At 46.0% G+C, this 25,061-nt stretch overlaps 1 protein-coding gene across 1 annotated transcript in view; it reads left to right on the forward strand.

The window, feature by feature from the left end:
- Positions 1–495: 495 nt before the first annotated feature.
- Positions 496–25,061, forward strand: part of ACO1 (aconitase 1) — a 52,746-nt gene continuing 28,180 nt past the window's right edge. Inside the window, exons 1-6 of the mRNA XM_053371132.1 lie at positions 496–616; positions 14,218–14,336; positions 15,719–15,887; positions 22,804–22,941; positions 23,465–23,534; positions 24,608–24,791. Coding sequence (XP_053227107.1) covers positions 14,240–14,336; positions 15,719–15,887; positions 22,804–22,941; positions 23,465–23,534; positions 24,608–24,791 — 658 coding nt within the window. The 5' untranslated portion in view covers positions 496–616; positions 14,218–14,239. The remainder of the gene's footprint in view (positions 617–14,217; positions 14,337–15,718; positions 15,888–22,803; positions 22,942–23,464; positions 23,535–24,607; positions 24,792–25,061) is intronic.

Raw genomic sequence — 25,061 nt, forward strand, 5'->3', positions numbered from 1 at the left:
GACCCGGTGGGGGGGGCATGGGCGTAGCCAGGATTTTTGTTATGGCGGAGGGAGAACCTCAGATCGCTGTGTATTTCCATTGATCTTTATTGATTTTATTGATCGATAAAATCAGTATTTCATTCTTGGACTAGATGACCGGGGGTGTGCATGGGCGCCGTAGGCAGGATTTTTGTTAGGGCGGGGACAGAACTTCAGATTGCTATGTATTGCTATTGACCTTTATTGATTTAATTGTTTAATAAAATCAGTATTTCATTCAAGTGGGCCCCCCTTAGACTAGACGACCCCGCTCCCCGCTGCCCCCAGGCTTGCTCTCTGCTTCCCCGCTTCTCCGCAGCAGCCCAGCAGAGGGCGCGGGAGAAGCCGAGCCGCGGAGGCGGAGGGAAGTCTCCCCCGAGGCGGCGGGAGGGCGGGAGGAAGGGACGCGTCCGCCTCCTGCTGCGACCCGAGGTGGGTGGGCCGTAGGAACGGCCAGCTGGGCGGTGGGCGGAGCGAGAGTGGCGCGGCCCCCGCTGCTGCTGCTGCTGCTACTGCTGCTGCTTCGCAGGCGCCGGTCTCGGGGCGCCTAACCTGCGCGCGCCCTTCTCCGCTTCGCGACCCTCCTGCCGCGCAGGTAAGCGCCGCGTCCGCGGAGCCTCTCCGCCTTTCCTCGCGAGGAGCCGCAGACGCCTCTTAGCCGCTTCCTTACTCAAGAGGAAGCCCGGCCAGGAGGCCGCGCTTGCTCTGGAGGAAGCAGGGAGGACTTGCTTCTGCAAGGCGGGCGGAGCGGGCCGAAGGTCGAGGCTGCCTGGGCGCGCAGCCCGATCCTGTGAGGCGCGCAGCCCGATCCTGTCTGGCCAGAAGCCCCGGGCGGCGGCGGGCCTAACCTCGCTTTCCTGGGAGTAGGAGCCCCCGCTGCAGTCAGGACGAGTAAAATACGGGGAGGGTCGCCCTGCTGTTACTGCCCGGGGCCTTGGCTTCTAGCTGCGCGCGATCCTAAGCGACGTCTCTCTCTCTCTCTCTCTCTCTCTCTCTCTCTCTCCCGTTTCTTGCTCCAAAGCGGGCTTGCAGGTGCGGGCCAGGTCACTTTTGGAGCTCGTTAAAGGGTCAGGTTTGGGGAAAGGATTCCCGCCCAACTTTAAATCTCTCTCTCTCTCTTTGTATAAATAATACGGAAAGGGTGCAGGGATGTGTCCCTCGTAAAAAGGGCCTCGCAGCTCCGTTCCTCGCCACGTTTCAAAAGAAGTAATACGCCTTGACTTCTGGTGAATTTTGCTTAGGATTGCATGCTTACTCATCCATGGATGTGGCAACACTTCAGTTTGAGATTGCAAGTTTGCTGGCGATTAAAATAAAAATAAAAAGACCAGCATTAAGCTTAACGGCACTTGATTTGCTTAAAGAATTATTTCAAAGGCTGCAGTCCTTACCTAGCAAGTAGTCACTGCTGGACTCCGTGGGACTGACTTCTGAGCAGACAGTGTGTCGGATTGCACTTTCCATTTATTCTTGGCGGTCTTAAAAAAAAACCCACGTTTCTCTGCCTGTTGTCTTCTCCTGTTGTCTCTGTTCAGATCGCCTGCCTTTCTTTCCCTCCCCTCCTCTGCTTGGCCTGCTTGTCAGGCAGGAGCAAAGTTCAGGGTTGGTTTTCCAAAGACAGAGGCTTATTTCTCAACTGCAGAGGAGGACCATTTTTGGTTTGGAGGTCCTCTCTCTGGTGGGCTTCTGTGCGTATTGAAAGGGAGATCAAGGTGCTTACAGATTCAGCCTTGCTGAGCATTATAAGTTTCTAGGACCTTGCAGACCATTTTCTCCTAACAACACAGTATGGGATGAGAAGTGTGTTGTCCTGGGAGGGCCAGTATCCAGGGGCTTGGTGAGGAGGAGAGAGCAGGTAGCATAATAATAATAATAATAATAATAATAATAATAATAATAATAATTTATTATTTATACTCCGCCTATCTGGCTGGGCTTCCCCAGCCACTCTGGGCGGCTTCCAAAAGAATATTAAAATACTGTAATACATCAAACATTAAAAGCTTCCCTAAACAGGGCTGCCTTCAGATGTCTTCTAAAAGTCTGGTAGTTGTTGTTCTCTTTGACATCTGGTGGGAGGGTGTTCCACAGGACGGGCACCACTACCAAGAAGGCCCTCTGCCTGGTTCCCTGTAACTTGGCTTCTCTCAGTGAGGGAACCGCCAGAAGGCCCTCGGTGCTGGACCTCAGTGTCCGAGTAGAACGATGGGGATGGAGTCACTCCTTCAGATATACTGGACCGAGACTGTTTAGGGCTTTAAAGGTCAGCACCAACACTTTGAATTGTGCTCGGAAACGTACTGGGAGCCAATGTAGGTCTTTCAAGACCGGTGTTATGTGGTCTCGGCGGCCGCTCCCAGTGACCAGTCTAGCGGCCATGTTCTGGATTAGTTGTAGTTTCCGGGTCACCTTCAAAGGTAGCCCCACGTAGAGTGCATTGCAGTAGTCCAAGCGGGAGATAACCAGAGCATGCACCACTCTGGCGAGGCAGTCCGCAGGCAGATAGGGTCTCAGCCTACGTACCAGATGGAGCTGCTAAACAGGACACGGATTTGACCTGTGCCTCCATGGACAGCTGTGAGTCCAAAATGACTCCCAGGCTGCGCACCTGGTCCTTCAGGGGCACAGTTACCCCATTCAGGACCAGGGAATCCTCCACACCTGCCCGCCTCCTGTCCCCCAAAAACAATACTTCTGTCTTGTTAGGATTCAATCTCAATCTGTTAGCCGCCATCCATCCTCCAACCGCCTCCAGACACTCACACAGAACCTTCACTGCCTTCACTGGTTCTGATTTAAAAGACAGGTAGAGCATCACAGGTAATGTTGAACTGATTCCAGCCTGTGTTGTGCTTGAGTATCTTTTCGCCCTCCAGATGTTGCGGAACTAGAACTCACAGTGTCAGAAACTCCGATGCGTAAGCTAATCGCCGAATGGCACCTTAAAGCTATGTTGCGGTCGCCACAATAGAATCTCTCAACGCGATTTACAACATGAAACAAATTCAGAGTTCAAGGGAAATATTTCAGATCCTCTTGCAAAGGGCATTTTAATAATAATAATAATAAATCTTATTTATACCCCGCCCTCCCCAGCCAGAGCCGGGCTCAGGGCGGCTAACACCAATAAAATTTCAGTAAAAACATAATATGAAAAAAGTAAAGAAAAAGAAAACAATTTAAAATACAGGTTAAAATGCAATTTAAAATGCAGCCTCATTTTAAAAGTCAAAACCATAAGGGGAGGGAAACATGAGGGTCAGACTGAGTCCAAACCAGTCTGCTGTCCCCAGTCACACACCTGGCATCCAGAGATCTCCACATGGCCGCAATTGGATCCAGGTCAGTCTGGACCCTGGCGCCTGGCTAATTTCGGACACGGAACTCCCATCATCGCTGGCCGTTGGCCATACTGGTCCGGGCTGATGGGAGTTGTAGCATCTGATGGGTCAAAGGTTCCTTATCCCTGTTGTATATGCAGTAGCATCGGGAATTGTTTTTCCAGCTGGAGCTCACCAGAACTCAGATCCAGCAACTTTCTGAGCGCCATTGCCATTTTGTTCGAAAGTGAAGCAGATTGCATCAGGAGGTGGTGGGCTGCGCCAAACTGGAAGCGTTTAAAGAGAGGTTGGCTGGTTATCTGTCAGGGATACTGTAACTGCATGGTAGATACTACAGGAGATATTATTTATTTATTGCATTAAAAAAAAACCATACAAAAGAAGTTAACAGCAGTGCAAAGAATACACAGTCCTGGCAGTGACAGAGGAGCACTTCTACCCTTATTGTAGAATTTTGCTAGAAATACTAGGTTTCTTGTAATCTAACAGCAGACAGAGTGCCTTCCCAGATTACACCTAATTACACATTCGTTTTGCCTCTTCTTTTTAGGTGAGGAGTGCTGTAACAATTTGCTCCCCACCCACCCTCCTCCTGCTGCTGTTGCCCATTGTCAATAAACTGGAATAATGTTTGCAGTGTTTGAGGAGTGCAACATAATTCAAGCTTTTGCAACCTGGTGATACAATCCATCAAACTCTGTACAATGTGGTGCCAGGATCTTGCAGCCAGCTTGTTGTTGCAACCTGGTTTATCTGCAAGATTTGATAATAAAAGATTAATAATGTACTCAGATCAAAACTCTCATGTGCAAGGCTACCCTCGTATTTTCCCAGTGTGCCAGATCACGCTGGTGTGTCCTGAGTTATAAAATGACTCCTGTGAGGCCAGAGTGCCCATCCACAGAGGAGTCTGCCTACTGTGTCTCTGTGTGATTCACTGCTCTGGCTGCGTCTTTTCCCAACAAGCCTCTTCTGAGGGCAGGTAATTCTACCATGTGTTTGCAGTGGTTGTGTTAGGCCCATTCGCTCACTTGTGATGCAAGTATCGTTATCTGCCTTGAAGAAGCTGCCCTGTTCGTCTATATGAACCACTGCTCTGGCCTGTCATTCCTACATTCAAGATGTATGCCCAGAACAGTGATGCATGCAGATGCATGAGGATCTGGCAAGAATGAGCATAGGTAACCCCTCAAGCGGGGTGTGTGCCGGGTTTGAAATTAGCAGGGTGCCAGGTGCATTTTGCACCAAAAGATTCTTCATTTTCGAGCACCTCAAAAAGTCTGGGTGCCATTTTTTGTGCCTGGCTGATGCTCAAGGATTACTGAAATGTATGTGCTTTGAAGCCTCAAAGTATATTTTAAGGGGTTTAACAATAAAGAGTATAGTGTTTTGAAAACTGAAGTATGGTACCAATATTTTTATTGTCAACACCAAATTAAAGGTAAAGGTAAAGGGACCCCTGACTGTTAGGTCCACTCGCGGATGACTCTGGGGTTGCGGCGCTCATCTCGCTTTACTGGCCAAGGGAGCCGGCGTACAGCTTCTGGGTCATGTGGCCAGCATGACTAAGCCGCTTCTGGTGAACCAGAGCAGTGCACGGAAACGCCGTTTACCTTCCCGCCAGAGTGGTACCTATTTATCTACTTGCACTTTGAACTGCTAGGTTGGCAGGAGCAGGGACTGAGCAATGGGAGCTCACCCCGTCATGGGGATTCGAACCACTGACCTTCTGATCGGCAAGCCCTAGGCTCAGTGGTTTAATCCACAGTGCCTCCTGCGTCCCAACACCAAATTAAACATGTATTAATAATTTCTGCTAAAAATGTGATATTAACAATTTGTCACTTATGTGAATGTGTATTAATTTACGCTTATCAAAATAATAAATAACAAGTGTTGTCGCCCCCCCCCCACTATGGTGACTAGATATTCTGTTTTGCTGCCCACAACCCAGGTCTTAGGAGCCATTTGGCTCCTAGCTTTCCTAACACTGGGTGTGTGTGTGTTCAGAACACCTCCAGTTTTTATTAAGAAAAGGAAGTGTGCTCTCGGAAGATTGAGATATGCTGATCTAGCAAAAACAAAGCTGCAGTTTTGAATTCAGTATTTAAACACTGCTATTTCCATGCAAACAAGTTCAGCTATTTACCCTAAGCTCTGACTACAGGCCCCTTCTATAAATACCATATTTAGTGGTATCCCTGGAGTTGTTGCTTATACCAGCATTATGTTTCTGGAAAGTTAAAATGTTGTACTCCCTTCCACCTTTCACATGCCCCCCCCCCCAATTTTTTCAGAAGTGTGATGCTGGACACCTTCCCTCTTAGTTAAGGCGCATACCGTATTTTTTGCTCTATAAGATGCACCAGACCATAAGACGCACCTAGTATTTGGAGGAGGAAAACAAGAAAAAAAATATTCTGAATCCCAGAAGCCAGAACAGCAAGAGGGATCTGGCTTCTGGGATGGCCTCTTGCTGTCCTGGCTTCTGGGATAGCCGTGCGAAGCCTCTTCAGGGCAGCGGGATGAAGGCTCCCCCAAGAGGCATGCTCCATTTAAAGAGCCTCATGGTGTGTGTGTGAGGCTCTTGGGGGCTTTTCCCCAAGGGGGGAGAAGGGCAGCACTTCTCTCTCCTCAGGGAAAAGCCCCCAAGAGCCACACACACACTCCACACAGCTTTTTAAAGGGAGCGCTGAGCAGAGCCTCCCGCCTGCATTCGCTCCATAAGACGCACACATATTTCCCCTTACTTTTTAGGAGGGGAAAGTGCGTCTTATAGAGCAAAAAATACGGTAATCCTGGAAACTGGCAAAGAGAGCATATGATCCTCTGAAACTTAAAGTGGGGTTGGAGAGGACATTTGCTATGAAAACCAAAGGGTTTTTTTTTGGGGGGGAGTTCCCTTTGTCCATAAATAAACACTATTATGGCTTACCTAGAAAGAAGCTATCCCATCTCCTAAAACAGCCATCCCTAACTTAGCAACAGCCAAATACTTAGGACTCCAACGCCCATCATTCCTGACTTTTGGCTAGCTGAGGCTGATGAAAGCTGCAGTCAAAAACATCTGTTGAGTGCCAGGTTGCAGCTGGGAAAACAATCTGTAACAAATCTGTTCCTCAGGTGTTCCCAGAACGAAGGTCTGGTAGGCAAATAAAATGACATCTGGAACGATGTAATTTTTTTGTGAATGTTAGCTTCCATTCACCAACTGTCGCTTGGTATTTCTCAGGTGCTGTTGCCAAAGAGAAGTGTGAGCACTACGCTTTTGCCTTGTGGCCAACAAGAAAGCCTTGTAAGAACCTTGTTCAGAACATCTCCACCATACATTTAAAGCTTTCCCCGCCCTGCAAAGAATCCTTGGAACTGCGGGAATTGTAGCTCTGTGAGAGGCAAACTGCAGCTCCCACAATTCTTTGGGGGGAATCGTCGTGCTTTAAACACATGGTTCGGATGTGACAAGTTCAGGGGTGGACGTGAAGGCGGAAAAAGAGCACACAGGTACCTCGGTTTTTCAGTCGAAAAGCAACACATCTGTGCTTTGTGACATCAGAAAAGGCTGTATTTAGGGCAACGTTCAGAGCTACTGTGATCTGGATTAAATGCATAAATTGGCTGCAGTCAAATCTCTAATCTCTTTGTGAATGCTTTCCCCTGGAAACTGAGAAACATTTACATGCTGAAATTTACAAAGTTACATAAGGGTGGGGTTTTTCTTTCTTCAGTTTCTGCCTGGTTGTCAAGGCTTTGGAGGAAACCTCCAGGCAGTGCAGTCTAAAAGTTCACTCGTGGTTCATCTGGTATCCCATCATAGCCATGTACAGTAGGAGGGGACTTCCTTTTATTTCAAGGGATCATATTTCTGAAGAGTGAAATTTGTAACAAACGTGTTCACTGTGCCTGCCCCAGCCATGTCCTCTTCATGATACCTCGGGTTAAGAACTTAATGCATTCTGGAGGTCCATTCTTAACCTGAAACTGTTCTTAACCTGAGGTACCACTTTAGCTAATGGGGCCTCCTGCTGCCGCCGCCGCACAATTTCTGTTCTCATCCTGAAGCAAAGTTCTTAACCCGAGATACTATTTCTGGGTTAGCAGAGTCTGTAACCTGAAGCGTCTGTAGCCTGAAGCATCTGTAACCCAAGGTACCACTGTACTCCATTCCATTTTCCCTCACACCAGCATCCCATTGCCTCTAAGGACACTTAATCTTCGCTGGGCTGCTTTGAGGGTTCCACACTCCTCTTAAGGATTCCCCCCCTACATATATTTTTCTGCAAACCTGCCCCCTCACCCCCCAGGTCTGCTGGTGTCTACCTCTTGTGCATGCGTGGTGCCATCGTGGCCCTACAAGTAACAGCGCTCTGTCCTGAATGTTGGAAATAGAATGAATATTTCATATTATTTCAAGCAAATGCCTGTCTGTTGGTTACTTGTACAGTGTACATACAGGTTACATACGCTTCAGGTTACATATGCTTCAGGTTACACACTCCACTAACCCAGAAATAGTGCTTCAGGTTAAGAACTTTGCTTCAGGATAAGAACAGAAATTGGGCAGCAGGAGGCCCCATTAGCTAAAGTGGTGCTTCAGATTAAGAACAGTTTCAGGTTAAGAACAGACCTCCGGAACGAATTAAGTACTTAACCTGAAGTACCACTGTACTGCAGGATTTTACTCGCCCTGTGATGAGACTGGGAAAGAACCTTATCCAGTCCTAGTTCCCATTGCTGTTAACAGAAATGAACAACTGGGCTGGGGAGATTCTGTGTTCATCAGAAGCACAGGCTGCCCATTCCTACTCATAGAGAAGAAAATGGGGAAGGAACTGCAAAATGTATCCCTGATTTCACTGCAAGTAGCAGGACAGGAGGTGGGGGAGTACAAAGTGAATAAACAGACATGGGGCATGGAATTAAGGTTAAACCTTACTTTATTAAGATCTCATTTTTAAATGTTAGGTTCCCATTATCATGAAGCAACTGCAGATATATGCCAATTAAGGGTAGTGTCTCTAATGGAGATAAAGTGATTTAAATACAGTGGCAATCAAGATTAAAGACTTTGCTGTGTAGATTAAATCAGTTTGCGAATTACTTCAGCTCCTCTTGGCTGTTGAAATTTCTCGAATTAGTAGGCTTGCAAAATCTCACCCAATGTTGCCCAAACCCCTTGTACTAAATTAGGTATTGCCCTCCTTGCCAAATATCCTTAAAGGAATGATCAGGTAGCAGGATGCAACCTTTGGAAATCATATGCGTATTAAACTAGCTCTTTGCTAAAATGCCAAGAGGCAATTTGGGCATAGTGCCATATGTAGAGCCATCTTGCCCCCAAATGGCAACGAGACATTCTGTTTAGGCGATGGCAACCTTGTTTTAAGGAGCCTTTTGGCACCTAGCTTATATATCTGAGTTTCTATCACTCACTAAAATATCTGGAGGGCATCAGGGTGGGGAAGATTTGGCTAGATCCTCTTGTTGCGTGTCAAGACCCCGAGGCCTCCCTCCTATGTAGAATAATAGCACTTTGACACCGTTGTTGTTGTTTAGTCGTTTAGTCGTTTAGTTGTGTCCGACTTTTCGTGACCCCATGAACCAGAGCACGCTAGGCACTCCTGTCTTCCACTGCCTCCCGCAGTTTGGTCAAACTCATGTTCGTAGCTTCAAGAACACTGTCCAACCATCTCATCCTCTGTTGTCCCCTTCTCCTTGTGCCCTCCATCTTTCCCAACATCAGGGTCTTTTCCAGGGAGTCTTCTCTTCTCATGAGGTGGCCAAAGTATTGGAACCTCAGCTTCAGGATCTGTCCTTCCAGTGAGCACTCAGGGCTGATTTCCTTAAGAATGGATAGGTTGGATCTTCTTGCAGTCCATGGGACTCTCAAGAGTCCTCCAGCACCATAATTCAAAAGCATCAATTCTTCGGCGATCAGCCTTCTTTATGGTCCAGCTCTCACTTTCATACATCACTACTGGGAAAACCATAGCTTTTACTATACGGACCTTTGTTGGCAAGGTGATGTCTCTGTTTTTTAAGACACCGTATATCAGGTTAAATGGACAAATTTGGGCCACAACTTTATTGGTTACAGAATGTGAGTGGTACTGGCTTAGGCATTGGCTTGAACGACCATATCTGACTCCTGCTCGACATGCAGGAAGTCTCACAAGGGTTAACCACCAGTAGGGGGAGGCCTATTGATGCACATAAACTCAGAGCTTCCCCCAGAGTCACTGGAAGGTCATGCCATGGCCCTAGTCTCCACCCAGGCTTCGGACAGGAACCATGGAAGCAGGTCAGGAACCGTGGAAACGGGAGCCAAATAGGAGGACTCCCTGGTCACGTGGCTGCTTTAAACGGGGTAAGCCACGCCCCCCAGCCACCTGGATTGGCTGGCTGGGGGCCGCAGTGCGGCCAGGGACACCCCGAATGCTGTGCGGAGACCACGAGGCCTGACTGCAATATCGCCCCACCCGGAAGTGGAGCGGTTTTCTCCTTAACCAAGAAATTCTAACTACAGTGGACGCTTGGGTTGCAAACATGATCCGTGCAGGAAGCATGTTCACAACCCGCAGCGCTGCGTCTGCTTACGCGTGGGTTGCGATTCAGCGCTTCTGTGCACACGAAAAGCGCAATTTAGCACTTCTGTGCATGCGCAAGCGCCGAAACCTGGAAGTAACCTGTTCCGGTACTTCTGGGTTCGGTGCAGTGCGCAACCCGAAATCGCGCAACCCGAGATATGACTGTGCTGATTCAGGCCAGCAAAGCAAGTGTTCTTTTATCCAGAATCCCAGAATATAGAGGGAAATGGTGCAAACTGATGAGCAATGGGGTTTGCCTTTTCGAAAGATTTCTTTTACAGTGGTGCCTCGGGTTAAGTACTTAATTCGTTCTGGAGGTCCGTTCTTAACCTGAAACTGTTCTTAACCTGAAGCACCACTTTAGCTAATGGGGCCTCCTGCTGCCGCTGCCCGATTTTTGTTCTCATCCTGAAGCAAAGTTTTTAACCCGAGGTACTATTTCTGGGTTAGCGGAGTCTGTAACCTGAAGCGTATGTAACCTGAAGCATATGTAACCCGAGGTACCACTGTATTTTTACTAGGCGAGAGGTTTAACCATTTGCCCAAATATCCCAGACGCTTCCTCCAGTTTCTTCATTAGATCATAAACACCCTTAAAGCTTCTATTTCTCTGGCTGTTGGCTTGGCTTTGGAATAAGCTTCTGCACTGAATGGCATCTATTCACAGCAGAGCAAGTTTGTAAGTAACATGGTGTCTGCCGTGTAAATGGTCTATCTGTTGCAGCACTGGGACTGTATAATCAGAAGAACGAGTAATCAAAGGCATCATTCTGCCTGGGCTATAATGGTGCCGTTGCTCCTCTGCGGTTGAAAATTGGGAAATGTATAGAATTCATTTCTGTTTCAGATCCAGATGTCAAGACAAACTGCATAGATCTTGTGCTGCTTTTTGAGGCTGGTGGCAGAATCCCAACTTGTCTATCTGGAGCTGGATTTGCAGCCACTGTAAAAGGGAACTTGTGAAACAGTTTTTGCAACAAATGAACTTTGCTCCACATACCTTTATCCTGGTGCCCTGGTGTTTATACTTTGTGGAATATAACTTGTCTCTCGTTATGCAAATAATACCTTGGAACGGGGACGTAACTTAAATCTCCTCTCACGCTCACACCATAACCACGTTATAATGTTATTTCAGGAAGTTCTTATTAAAGTGGCAGTTAATTCCATGTGTAAAGCCGAGCAAAATAATCCACAATTTACCAGCAGAGCTCAGGTTTATCCTGGGTTCTACTTTTCAAGGGATATTTAGCAATCTATAACTTGGTTGTAAATAGACCCCCACCCCACCCCACCTGGCTGCTGGCTTAAATCAGGGTTGCAAAACCCGTGACCCTCCCAATGTCGCTAGACTCCAACTCCTATCAGCCCCAGCCCAGCATATCCAATGGCCAGGGCATGATGGGAGTTGTAGTTCAGCAGCAGTATAAATGATCTGACATGAAGTGACATGTCTGCTGCGTTTAATTCTCTCACTCTCCCGTCCCCCCCCCGAATTTTGCAAGTGTATGTAGGTGGAGTTCTTGTTTATTCTAATGCAACCTGGTTTCTGTGACTGGCTGCTGGCAGCCTCAAGTCAGCACAGATTTGTGGGAGTTTGCACAACTGCTTCGTTTCTCTCTTCTTTCTCGATGGATGACTTGGTTTCCGCCAGCTCCTGTTTGGAGAAGCAGCAACATGAATGACAGCAGATAACCATTAAGTTAAATGAACTGGTGGATTCTGTGCATTTATGGGCACCATGCCCTTCTCCAGTCTTTCAGTGAAAACCAGGAATATCATACATATTCCAACAATTCTCCAATGAAAATAAGGACGTCCCATTCCATAATGATAATATTACTTTTTTAAAGGTTTTTTTAGGTTTTATTAAGAGTTTCAACATAACAAATTATCAAAACAAATCATCTTCATTATTTTTTCCCCTTCCCCAAAAACCCTCCCCCCAAGGCTTCCCTCAGTTCCTCGATCTGATTTCTCAATACATGTTATTCTCTGCATATTGTAAAATTATATAAATCCTAACATTATCTGTCCATTATGTTAACAATCAATAAATTTGTGTATGTTTATTCAAAACCTGCCAAGGAGTCCAACTCATTTTGTTGTCTTCTTAAGTAGTTTGTAAAAGTTCCCATTCTTCTTTGAAGTCACAGTTGTCCTTGTCTCGCAATTTGTATGTCAGTTTTGCCAGTTCTGCATAGTACGATAATATTACTATTTATACCCCACACATCTTACTGGGTTGTCCCAGCCACTCTGGGCAGCGTCCAACATAGATATAAAAACATAATAAAACATTAAACATTAAAAAAACACCTTCCCTATACAGGATTGCTTCGGGAGTCGAATAACTCCACACCCTCCAACATTTCTCCAATGATAATAGCAACATCCTAAGTAAAAACAGGGATGCAGGTTTAAACCACAGAGCCTAGGGCTTGCCGATCGGAAGGTCGGCGGTTCGAATCCCCACGATGGGGTGAGCTCCCGTTGTTCAGTCCCTGCTCCTGCCAACCTAGCAGTTCGAAAGCATGTCAAAGTGCAAGTAGATAAATAGGTACCACTCTGGCGGGAAGGTAAACGGCGTTTCCGTGCGCTGCTCTGGTTCGCCAGAAGCAGCTTAGTCATGCTGGCCACATGACCCGGAAGCTGTACGCCGGCTCCCTCGGCCAATAAAGCGAGATGAGCGCCACAACCCCAGAGTCGGTCACGACTGGACCTAATGGTCAGGGGTCCCTTTACCTTTAAGTAAAAACAGGACATTCTTGGAGGGTCTGGGATGTTTCCTCTGTTAGTTTGCAGTGGTCTGGAATCCGGAGAAAAACTCATGCTTAACCAGCCCCCCCCCCTGTGAGGGTTTCCTTTCCAAAATATGCCCCCCACCAAGATGCACCAAACTGTTTATTCTCTTGCTATGCTTCTCTAGTTTTTATTATTATTATAGCTTCCCTGTGTTCCTAATGCTCATGGAACCTTCTAATTTGGAGATTTAAGTAAATGTATAATTGTGCTTGGCAGAGGTGTTCAGGCTGACACTGAAACAGTTTTGAAGATTGTCTTACGAAAAGACTGCAGAGGCAAGTTAAAAAAAAAGTAAAGGTACCCCTGACCGTTAGGTCCAGTCGTGGCTGACTCTGGGGTTGCGACGCTCATCTCGTTTTATTGGCTGAGGGAGCCGGTGTACAGCTTCCGGGTCATGTGGCCAGCATGACTAAGCCGCTTCTGGTGAACCAGAGCAGTGCACAGAAACGCCGTTTACCTTCCCGCCGGAGTGGTACCTATTTATCTACTTGCACTTTGACGTGCTTTCGGATTCGAACCGCCGACCTTCTGATCGGCAAGCCCAAGACTCAGTGGTTTAGACCACAGCGCCACCTGCGTCTCACTTTGCACGTTAAGAAGCACCAAATCAAGTGTTGAGCCCAGTGATGTGAGAGATGCGCCAAAGGTAGGCAAGAAATAAGGCATGGAATAAAGAGAGGGAACACCTTCTAAGGTGTACTGGAAATATTTGGAGGTGTGTGTGTGGAAAGATGCCCTGCCATTTCTATACTTCCATTTTTATATTTCCAAAGGGATTTTTGAGAGAACTGTCTGTTAAAACTGATGAACTGGTTTACAATTTATGTAAGAACTGCAATTTTTAGAAAACATAGTGAATGTGTAATCTGACTACAGTGGTGCCTCGCAAGACGAAAAGACTCCGTTCCTCGATTCTCTTCGTCTAGCGGTTTTTCGTCTTGCGAAGCAAGCCCATTGACAGCTTAGCGGATTAGCGCTACAGCGGTCTAGCGGCTTTCAGCGATCAGCTGTTAAGCGGCTTATCAGCGGAATAGCTGATAAGCGGCTTAGCGGCTTAGGAAAAGGGGGGGGGGGAGCGAAAAAAACCCGCGGGGACTCACAAGATTTTTTCGTCTTGCGAAGCAACCCCATAGGGAAATTCGTTTTGCGAAGCGCCTCCAAAACGGAAAACCCTTTCGTCTAGCGGGTTTTCCGTCTTGCGAGGCGTTCGTCTTGCGGGGCACCACTGTATATGCAGGTTATTCCAGATTTGTACATATAAGGCCTTGGTCTTTGGCACCTGAGATGCATGTTATTAGGACCCATCCTATTCCTGTGACTGTAATTTGTTTTAAAATGTTTTTAATACTGAATTTTAAACCTACCCGGGACCTGATGGTGAAGGGACTAATACATCAAATAAATAACAATAAAAGTTAAACTTGCTCTAGTTTTTAACTTGGCGTGGCCCCATCTTGTATTTGCAGTGACTTCCAAGATATTTCAGCCATGAGCAACCCTTTTGCGCATCTCAGGGAACCGCTGGACCCAAGCCAAGCGACAAAAAAATTCTTCAATTTGAACCGTCTGGGAGACCCAAGATATGGTACGTTGGTTACGTTCAGAAGGAGTTGCTCCCTGTAAGAAAGTTGGTTGGCAGTTGCAGCTTTCGGGGCAGTTCACATATGCACGCACATCACTTGAGCTTACGCTTTGGACAAGACATATCATGTGCTTAGCAAACAGAAGGTTTCTGGTTCCAGTCCCTGGTATCTCTGGTTAGGAGGCTGTCTGGTAGTGGGACTGGCAGGGCTGTCTTTAGCAGATGCGGTGCCAAGGTGCAAATATCCGCCCAGCGCTCCCAAATTACTACGGATAGTGTTGGAGTGGCCGTAGCTGCACACTACCAGCCATCCAGGGGGGCACAACTCTCCCCCATGCCGCTGCGGGAGAGCAATCCTCGCAGAGGTTTGGGAGGGAAGCTGCACGCCTGCCAGTCATATGGTTGACGGGGTGCAGCTGGTGGGCATGCAGGGGAAGGGGAGGCTGCCGGCAAAGCCGTCCAGCTCCCCCACTTGCTGGGGCGCCCTCAGAGGCCAGCGCCATGGCGTGATGCACCACTAAGCCCCATGGGAAAGACAGCTCTGGGGACTGGGCTTGGAGAGCTGCCACTCTCTAGCTCGGTTGTGGAGCACCTGCTTTGCATGGAGAAGGTTCCAGGTCCAAACCCAGGTATCTCCAAATAAGACTGGGAGAGATCCCTGTCTGAAATCCCAGAGTACTGCTAATCTGATTGCGTTAGATGGACCCAGTGGTCTAACTTAGTGCAAAGTAGCTTCCTATGTTCTTCACATGTGTGCAGAAGTTGCATATGATGTGGCTGCATGGGTATTTTTTAAAAAAGTACAGTCGTACCTTCACTGTCGAATGGAATCCGTTCCGGAAGTCCGTTCGACTTCTGAAAACGTTCGACAATGAAGGCTTCCTGCACGCAACTGGAAGCCATGGAAACCATGTCAGACGTTTGGCTTCCAAAGAACGTTCACAAACCGGAACATTCACTTCTGGGTTTGTGGCGTTCGGGAGCCAAAATGTTCGACTCCCAAGGCATTCGGCTTCCAAGGTATGACTGTAAATGTGTATTTGTTTGTATTCATAGTTAAAAATAGTTCTACATAGCTTTTCATCCAGAATCTCAAAGTGGCTTATGAAGAAAGAAAGAAAGAAAGAAAGAAAGAAAGAAAGAAAGAAAGAAATCTCCATAATGGTGGTCTGTGTAGTATTAAAGGGAGAAATGTGTCTCTGAATGTGTAGCTACCATGCACCAAGGAACTGTGGTTAGTTGTAACTTAGAAGTTTTGAGCTACAACTTCTCCCCACCAATGGAATGGAACCTCCTTTTCGCTATATTACAGTTTAAGCTCCGTACATATGTACCATATAGCTTTAGTCTCCACATGCTTCTAACAGAGGTGCTTTCCTTCCCAGAACGTTTGCCGTTCTCTATCAGAGTGTTGCTGGAGGCCTCAGTCCGCAACTGTGACGAGTTCCTGGTAAAGAAGGGAGATGTTGAAAACATCCTAAACTGGAACGTGATGCAACACAAGAACATCGAAGTGCCATTTAAACCCGCCCGAGTTATTCTACAAGACTTCACGTGAGTTGTATTGTGTTCCCCCCGCCCCCCCATTTTTGTTTTAATCTAAGGTGTTGCCACAGTTTAGGAGCAGAGTCATTTTCTAGAGAGATAAGGGTCATTTGGGAGAAGTACATCTGAGAGAATTTTAGTACAGCAAATTAGAGTGAGTTTTGCAACCTACATAGCATTAGGGGGGCTGGAGGCTGCAAGAAGATCAAACCGATCCATTCTGAAGGAAATCAGCCCTGAGTGCTCACTGGAAGGACAGATTCAGAAGCTGAGGCTCCAAAACTTTGGCCACCTCATAAGAAGAGAAGACTCCCTGGAAAAGACCCTGATGTTGAGAAAGATGGAGGGCACAAGGAGAAGGGGACGACAGAGGACAAGATGGTTGGGCAGTGTTCTCAAAGCTACCAGCATAAGTTTGCCCAAACTGCGGGAGGCAGTGGAAGACAGAAGTGCCTGGCGTGCTCTGGTCCATGGGGTCACGAAGAGTCGGACACGACTAAACGACTAATCAACAACAACGACAATAGCATTAGGGGGTATATCCAAAGCAATTGTCCCATTAGCAGAAGGAGGTCTACCTGTGCAACAGGAATTCTTCTCCCTGTACCCCCTCAGATCTGTTCTAGGGGTTCCCCCCAACCTTCTGGAGCGGATTTGGAAGAGAGGAATGGGGCACGTGAGGAGAGGGAGAGGAAGCCCTATTGTCCAGGCAGAAGCCATTGCGCTAACAGGACAACTTCATTGGATACAACCCTAGGCTGTCCCTGGAACAATGTTCTTCTCAGCACATGAGCAGTACTCCAGCAGCACATAATGAGAATGTTGTGCAACTGCTATTGGTGTGCTCAGATTGGATTTTCAGCTAGCTGCGCCAAATGGATGTAATAAGAAAAGTTGTGTTGACCAATGCGCATATCACTCAGTGCTTGCTGGCAAGCGCCATGTGGCCTCCTAGCAAGGCAGCGCTTATGCCTGTCAGAGCAGGAGCTCTGCACAGATGGACTTGAATGTTGTTCAAGCAGTAGCTGTTCACTGATGGCGGTCATCTGACCTGGCCCTAGGAAAGCTTTTTTCAAAAGAAGCAACCAGTGAAAAGCGCTACATTTCTCCTTGCTTGTAGAGCAGTGTTCTCTTAAGTGGGGAGTTGGAATGCAAGCTTAATCTAGATCTCAGACTAAGGTGGAGCCCACAGTTGGTTCCACCAGCACCATGACTGTGCAGGAGTCTCCAGCGAGCCTCCTGCCATCCTTTTGTGCATCAAAATTGTGGCTGGGAAGGGAATTGTCTCTGACCTTGTGCAGAGGCACAATGTGGAAGGCAGAGATAAGAGGAAGTTCAAAGTCCTGACAGCTGCAAGTTTTGGCATGGTTACCAAGCCTAGTTGAAAATTACAGACCGCTGAATTTCAGCAAACTTTCCTTTAGACACACATCTTTCCTTTCCTGCCTGTGTTTCAGGTGTCTTTCAATGATTAACATTCGTTGTATTCCTTAGTGACCTTCGTATTGAGATACATACTGCAGACTGGGATTGTGAAGAGAGAGAAGGAAAAGACAGAGAGAGATTACCGTACATTTTGTGCAGAATCTGTTTGTTGTAAGAAAAGAGAGGCTGTTGCGCTTGTGCGCCCACACAAACACACAATGAAAAACAAAATTTAGTCCAGAAATCCTATCGCAGGCTTTCCCAAACTTGAATTTCCAGCTGTTTTTATACTACAGTTCCCATCATCCCTGACCACTGGTCCTTTTAGCCAGGGATGATGGGAGTTGTAGTCCAAAAACAGCTGGAGACCCAAGTTTGGGAAACCCTGTGCTAGAGGAAGCAATAAAGCCTAATAATGAATCCCAGATGTTGTTGTTGTTCTAGAAAACAGTGGTCCTGAGATTATATGTATTACTAATTTTACTTCAATACCTGTTCTTGATCCTCTTTCTTAATTTTAGTGAGATTTAAGCTTGTGAGCTGTTTTTGTTTAAAGACACTTCTTTGCATCCAGCAAACACGCCTGTCCTTTTTGAACCTGCACCTTCCAACATAGTAACTAGGAAAGTTTGCAGCAAATGACTAGGGGATTGTGATGCAAGTTTTTAAAATACAAGCCTGTTCTGCAACAATTGCGGGCCCTGTTTAGTTAGCCGAAAAATGGAAAGTGAGCAAGGTCCCGATCAAAGAGGACTGGCAACTTAAATTGACAGAATATGCACAACTTGCAGATTTAACATATAGAGCAAGAAGAACATACATTTAAAGAAGATTGGAAAAAAAATATTGAATATATGGAAAATAACTGTATACAGTGGTACCTCAGGTTACATACACTTCAGGTTACATACGCTTCAGGTTACAGACTCCGCTAACCCAGAAATAGTACCTCGGGTTAAGAACTCTGCTTCAGGATGAGAACAGAAATTGTGCTCCGGCGGTGCAGCAGTAGCAGCAGCAGGAGGCCCCATTAGCTAAAGTGGTGCTTCAGGTTAAGAACAGTTTCAGGTTAAGAACAGACCTCTGGAACGAATTAAGTACTTAACCCGAGGTACCACTGTACAGCTGAAAGTGCTGGCAGCATTAAGATAAGATAAATTCAGCAGAATATTTTTTTTTATGGATGTAAGAGTGGGAAACTGATTTGAATGGTTAAACTAAAATATGCAGGGATGTATGATATTTAAAATGGACCATGGAAAGAGAAGAAAGGAAGTCATTGGATACTTTAAAGTTTGTAAAATGTTTATTTGAAATTGTAAAACTGAAAATTTAATAAAAATTTGTGTGTGTGTGTGTGTGTGTATATATATATATATCTGTGTATGTGTGTGTGTGTGTATATATATATATATATATATATATATATATATATAAAACCTGAAAATTTAATAAAAAATTATTTTGTGTATACACACACACACAGATATATATATATGTTATATAAATGCAAACCTGAAGTTAGCCAATCTATTCCTCGGTATGGCAATCTGTTCTCTCCCAAACTGGGTTTGAAATGAGACTGTATTGAGTTAGAAAAATAAACAGACACACAGATACGTCATTTGAATTGAGAGTGTTTTTGTTCTTGGAACCAGAGGTTCAAAGATTGCAGGGAAGGTTGCCAGTGTCACTGTGGTCAAGGCATCCATTTCAGATTCAACCTGTATTTCCAAAGCAATGCTTAAAATCAGGGCTGGAGGTTTCTTTGTTTTGCATATATATATGCAATTTGCATGTATACCTACAATGGTGAGATTGTGTTATTGTAGATTGTGCATTATTTCCATATGGAGTTCCAGAATACGTTTGACCCAGTATGCATGGAAATTCCTTCCTTTCAGATATTCGTGCTACACATTCAGGCTCCCAAGGAGAGGAGCTGCTCAGCACAGCCCATATCCTCCTCACATGATCTCAACCATGTAAAAATGGCTCAAATATGGTTGCAGCCTACTGAGCCCCCTGGAACCACACACATTCCCAAGCATGGTTGGCCGTGATGAAGGCTTCCTGAAATAGTGGTCCCTGTTTGTTTTCCACCAAAGACCTTCTGAGTAGGTCTGTCCTGGGTAAAAAAAAAGGGTGGGTTGGGTTGGGGAATGCATTGCATTGCTAGAACGTAGGTAGAGCAGAGTAGCAGAACTACTGGTTTGTGTTCCAAGTCTGACTTAACTTGTTGTGTGGTCTCAAGGAAACTCATAATGAGCTTTTTGAAATGATTCCAGGGCTGCTTTATCTAATCCGAAATAGATGTTTGGTAGACATGCCGAACATCCCATGCAAAAGGTTTCGTTTAATTGTTGCTTGTACCCCTCTAACAACGAATGTAGGATTAACTCATCAAACAACGGAATTGTTAGCAGCTTCTTTTAGAAGCTGTAATAATGGCACAGTGATCTTCTAAAATAAATGGCAGAAGCTGTTTTTGTGGGGTTTGGGTGAGTATATAATACTCTCTCCTAACTTTACTCAGGGAAAGGGTGCATGTGCATAACTGGCCGTGGTAGAACTCAAAACCTGTGATCTGTTGGAGTGACTTTCTGATACGCTGTCATAAATCAGCTTCCTGAGGAAATAGATCTCTGGTACTATCTGGTTTATTTTCAATACCAGACTAAGAAAAGTCAGGGAATTTGATTATAACTGGAATATTGTTATATGAAATAATGATATTGGAAACTGCTACATTCTATTACAAGGAAATTCAGTTGGAAGATGTTTGAGGAAGTCAAGTAATATGTTAATGAAACTGGAGTTTAACTAACTAATTAAGTCTTTTTTATCTATGTGGAGATATATGTGGGGTTTGTAACATTTTACTTTTTAAATTTCTGCTTCCTTTTTTCTTTTTCTTCTTTTTTACTACTGTTCTTTCTTTTTTTATTATTATGTTATAGTTATGTCTTTCTATGAAACTCAATAAATATTTTTTTGGGGGGGAAAAATATTTTCCATACCAGACTAGAACTTTTCTTCACTCTAGTTTGACCTTTTTACCATGAACTCGTTTTGTGATCTGCGTCTCCAGAATTTCACCACCACAAGCCTGCTAAGAGATGCAAAGTCCAAAACGAAGTATCCTTCAGAAGAATCACAAAAGGGCTTAGATCTTTTTGTACTACTGCCTGGTTGATTGGGATGAAGACTCGGTCTGGCATGAGGGAGAGTATGGGAATGAGAAGAGTGGCCAGGAGCTTGCGTTGAGCCAGCTTGGGAATCAGTGGCAGCTACAGAAATGGATTTTGAGGCTATCTGGTTGCCTCTTCTGACCAGCTTCCTCATTCCTGTTCTCCTCCTCCTACCAGACTGACTCTTCATCCTAATTGGCAGAGCATTTTGGGGCATAAGCAGTGGAGGCATAAGCAGTGGATTCCCAAGCTGGTTGGGTAGGAGGAAGATGATTGGTGATAGTGTCAGCCAACCTGGGGATCTAGATTACAGAGACAGGGAGCTTTCTGTCCTCCACTGCTTGACTGGACTGCCTATCCATCACCTCTTGTTGCTCAGTAGTTTGAAGTGCCACCTCTTTGTGGCCCAGCACAGCTGTTAGGGGCTGGACTGAGGAGGAATGGTGGGAACAGCCTCTCCTCTCTCTGTAGCTTCTCAAGAAGAGGAGGACAGTATAGACTTAGAACAGCGGTGTGCTCGCTTCGGCAGCACATATACTAGACTTAGAACAGCGGTTTGCAGAAGGGCATAGTTCAGAGGCAAGAAGCTGGGGGGGGGGAAAGGGGAGAGCAGCAGGAAGAAGAAGCACTTGGGGAGAGACAGGTAACAGACTCGGTGTCTCTTGAAAGAGAGCCCGTGTGCTGTAGTGGTTAAGAGCGGTAGACTTGTAATCTGGTGAACCGGGTTTGCTTCCCCACTCCTCCACATGCAGCTGCTGGGTGACCTTGGGCCAGTCACACTTCTCTGAAGTCTCTCAGCCCCACTCACCTCACAGAGTGTTTGTTGTGGGGGAGGAAGGGAAAGGAGAATGTTAGCCACTTTGAGACTCCTTCGGGTAGTGATAAAGCAGGATATCATATCCAAACTCCTCCTCCTCGTCGTCCTCCTCGTCCTCCTTGTCCTCCTCCTCCTCCTCCTCCTCCTCCTCCTCCTCCTTGTCCTCCTCCTCCTCCTCCTCCTCCTCCTCTTCTTCTTCTTCTTCTTCTTCTTCTTCTTCTTCTTCTTCTTCTTCTTCTTCTTTGCATCCCTGGCCCACCTCTCCCAGATCCAGGCGTGCCTTGAGAGTAGCAGAACCGAAAACTCAGAGGCAGAAAGCACAGATCAGCTGGCACAGGGGTGACATAGAATAGGAGGGACTGAGAGGGTGGGACTTGGCGCAACACCATTATCTAAGAGAGACTGCATTCCTTTGTCTCTCTGTGTGTGGATATTGAATAAACTACTTGGTAAGAACTCTTCTTGGTTTTCTGCTTTTTGGCATCCCACCGTGGGAGGGATAGGGTTCCCTGAAGCCCTGACAACAGCGTGATGGCGCGCTTGCATTTTTATGTAACATGGAAAATACATTGTTAAGGGCACAGGCTGAAATTTCAGGTCACATTTTTAAAGATGTGTCCTTCGCTTTGAAGAAAAGCAACAACAACATTGGGGACCTGATCCAGAACCTCCTCCCAGTCGAGATCAGGGCGCTGCACCAGTTTCTTGTTTCCAATCCCCCCAGAAAGTGATGTTTACTGCAACCACCACCTGTAATTTGAGGTGGTGGTTACAGTGCTACCATGTTGAGTGCTGGCAATGAATCTGCTGAACAGCGATTCCCCCCCCCCAAGTTATACATTTAAACCTGCATTCTTGAGCAGATAAGTTGCCTTGCCCCAACCATTAGGAAACCACATATAATCAGTATGTGCATTTTAGAGCAGAGTTCAGAGGTCTGGTGCCAACCATAGTTTGCCAATTTAGCTATCACAGTAAATTTTGCTTAGCATTAACCTTTGAACTGAAAATGAAACTGCAAGGGAGGAGGGAGGAAGGAGAATGTGAGCACATAGCTTATTTGTTTGGTAAATTATCCATAGTGAGTCAGGCTGAATCCACACTTATATAAAAAGCACTGTGAAAATCCTTTTTAAAAAAACACGTTTAAAAATATATATGGAATTTACCATTAGCTCACCAGACCATCTAATGTCACATTTGTATAATGCACCTAAAATGTTATATTTGCAGCTTTATAGCTGAATCTCCAGTTTAATTCAAGTGACCTTTTCATAGAATTAGAGAACTGTAGGATTGGAAGGGACCCCCGAAAAAAATCCTATTTGTTGTTGTTGTTTTCCAGCTCTGGACCTCTGTATGTTGTTGCCTTTTAATATTGTTTCTTTCTTTGTGTGTGGTTGGCTTTAAGATCTCATTTGCAAATCAGCACAGCACCTGGGCTGCTAATTTATATACACTTTCTTCCTTTCCCTTCATTCTTCCGTTGCAGCGGTGTCCCAGCAGTGGTGGATTTTGCTGCTATGCGTGATGCTGTGAAGGCCCTGGACGGAGACCCGGAAAAAATCAACCCCATCTGCCCTGCTGATTTAGTAATTGATCATTCCATCCAGGTTGACTTTAATAAAAGGTAAGGTATGGCAATGGAGTTTATGTCCAGCAGGATATTTTTTTAAAAAAAAGGGGGGGTAGGGGGTGGGGAAAACAAGAAACAGATGCAGAAACCCAACAGAGAGTTAGGCACAGGACATTTTCAAAGCACTGAACCAATTTTGTTAGCTCAACATAAGAAGAAGATATGTTATACCCATCTCCCCGTCCCCTGCTGCTGATATAATTGATGTTTTAGAACCCTTTCCACCCCTCTTATATTCAGGCTAGACCCTGCCAAATATGCCTACATTCAGCATGGAATTAGCACTTGAGCCAGACAGTAGGAATTACTGCAAAAGCTGCTTAAGCTCTCTTCACCGCTTGTTTCTAGCTCCCTGGTGCAAGGTAATTAAAGAGCATAAAACAGCTGAGCTCAATAAATAACAAACCTTCCTTTGTTTCTTGCTCTCCCTCACATTTTTTTGCCCACACACGTTGGACCTTGCGAAGCATCCTCTTAAAGGTGTACCACTCCGATAACCCACATATTTTGTTTGCAGGCCAGACAGTTTGCAGAAGAATCAGGATCTGGAATTTGAGAGGAACAAAGAAAGATTTGAGTTCTTGAAGGTACAGCAAAAGATCCCCCATTTGTGCATGAATAGGGGAAAGCAGAGCTTGGCTCTGGTACAGTGGGGAGCCCTGTGGTCTCCACATCCTGCTAGACTCAAACTCCCATGAGCCTCAGCCAGCATGGCCAGTGGTCAGGGTGATGGGAGATGAAGTCCAGCAGCTTCTTGAGAGTCACAGGTTCCCTTCCCCTTCCCTAGTGGTCACCAGGGGAAAGAGCATGTCACAGGGTGGGCTGACTGCTGACAGTCCGTGCGGTTTAGGAAGTGAAAATGGCTACACTTCTGTCTTGGAAGATATCACTGGCCAGGGAAGAAGCCTAAGTCTTGTAAAGACCTTGGCCCCATAGAAGAAGGGAACTGACAACTGGGGTTGGCAAAGAAATGAACAAAGTGTTCCTTGACCACCAATTTAGAGTTGTCATTGTTTTTGCCTTGACAGATGTTGCCAAGTTTATCTTCTAAACATGAGTGGAAGCACAAGGGATCAGATTTTTGACTTTGCAGTTTCTGGGGCTGGCATTTAAGCCCACCATCCATCCACCACAAGGCTGACTTGGGTGGCTTTCATTTTGCTGCCTTGATTTTACAGTTTTTACATGCTGCTTTCAAAAATAGTGGGGCCCTATAGTCGGCGGTTCGAATCCCTGCGATGGGGTGAGCTCCCGTTGCTCGGTCCCAACTCCTGCCAACCTAGCAGTTCGAAAGCACGAAGTGCAAGTAGATAAATAGGTACCACTCTGGCGGGAAGGTAAATGGTGTTTCCGTGCGCTGCTCAGCTTGCCACATGACCCGGAAGCTGTACACTGGCTCCCTCGGCCAATAAAGCGAAATGAGTGCCGCAACCCCAGAGTTGGCCACGACTGGACCTAATGGACAGGGGCCCCTTTATCTTTACCTTTAGCAGCTTGTGAGGTGGGGCCTGGGACAGAATCCTCTGCTTAGTGATCTTCCAAACCCCCCACTGCCAGTACCAGATAACAGGTTTTTAAATGCTTGGACACACACAATACTGCCAAGATCTTTCTTTGACTATGTCTAAGAGAGAGCGCCTCTTCCGTTTTGTGTTTCCAGTGGGGCTCCCAAGCCTTCCAGAACATGAGGATTATTCCCCCGGGCTCTGGGATTGTCCATCAAGTGAATCTGGAGTATTTGGCAAGAGTTGTCTTTGATCAGAGTGGATGCTATTATCCAGACAGCGTGGTGGGCACCGATTCACATACCACGATGATTAATGGCTTAGGCGTCCTTGGCTGGGGTAAGTGCCCTTGAACTTGATTGACCTTTTCAGTGGCTTGGGTTTATGTTGAGTTGCAGGTGAACAAAGTTCTGTTTCTCTCTCTCCTCCCTGCCCCAAATAGATAATCATTAGAACTAGTTGAAAATGTGGTGCTCTTGTTTTAAAAACGTTTGAAAAGGACTGCTGCAAAAATGCCCAGGTGAAGATGGGGACATTTGGACCAACCTTTGCATTTAAAAACACCGAACCGCATTTCTCTTAACTACGTTTAAAGCAATTACATGTTCC

This window comes from Podarcis raffonei, chromosome 17 (genome assembly GCF_027172205.1).
Source record: "Podarcis raffonei isolate rPodRaf1 chromosome 17, rPodRaf1.pri, whole genome shotgun sequence".
NCBI classification, from domain to species: Eukaryota; Metazoa; Chordata; class Lepidosauria; order Squamata; family Lacertidae; genus Podarcis; species Podarcis raffonei.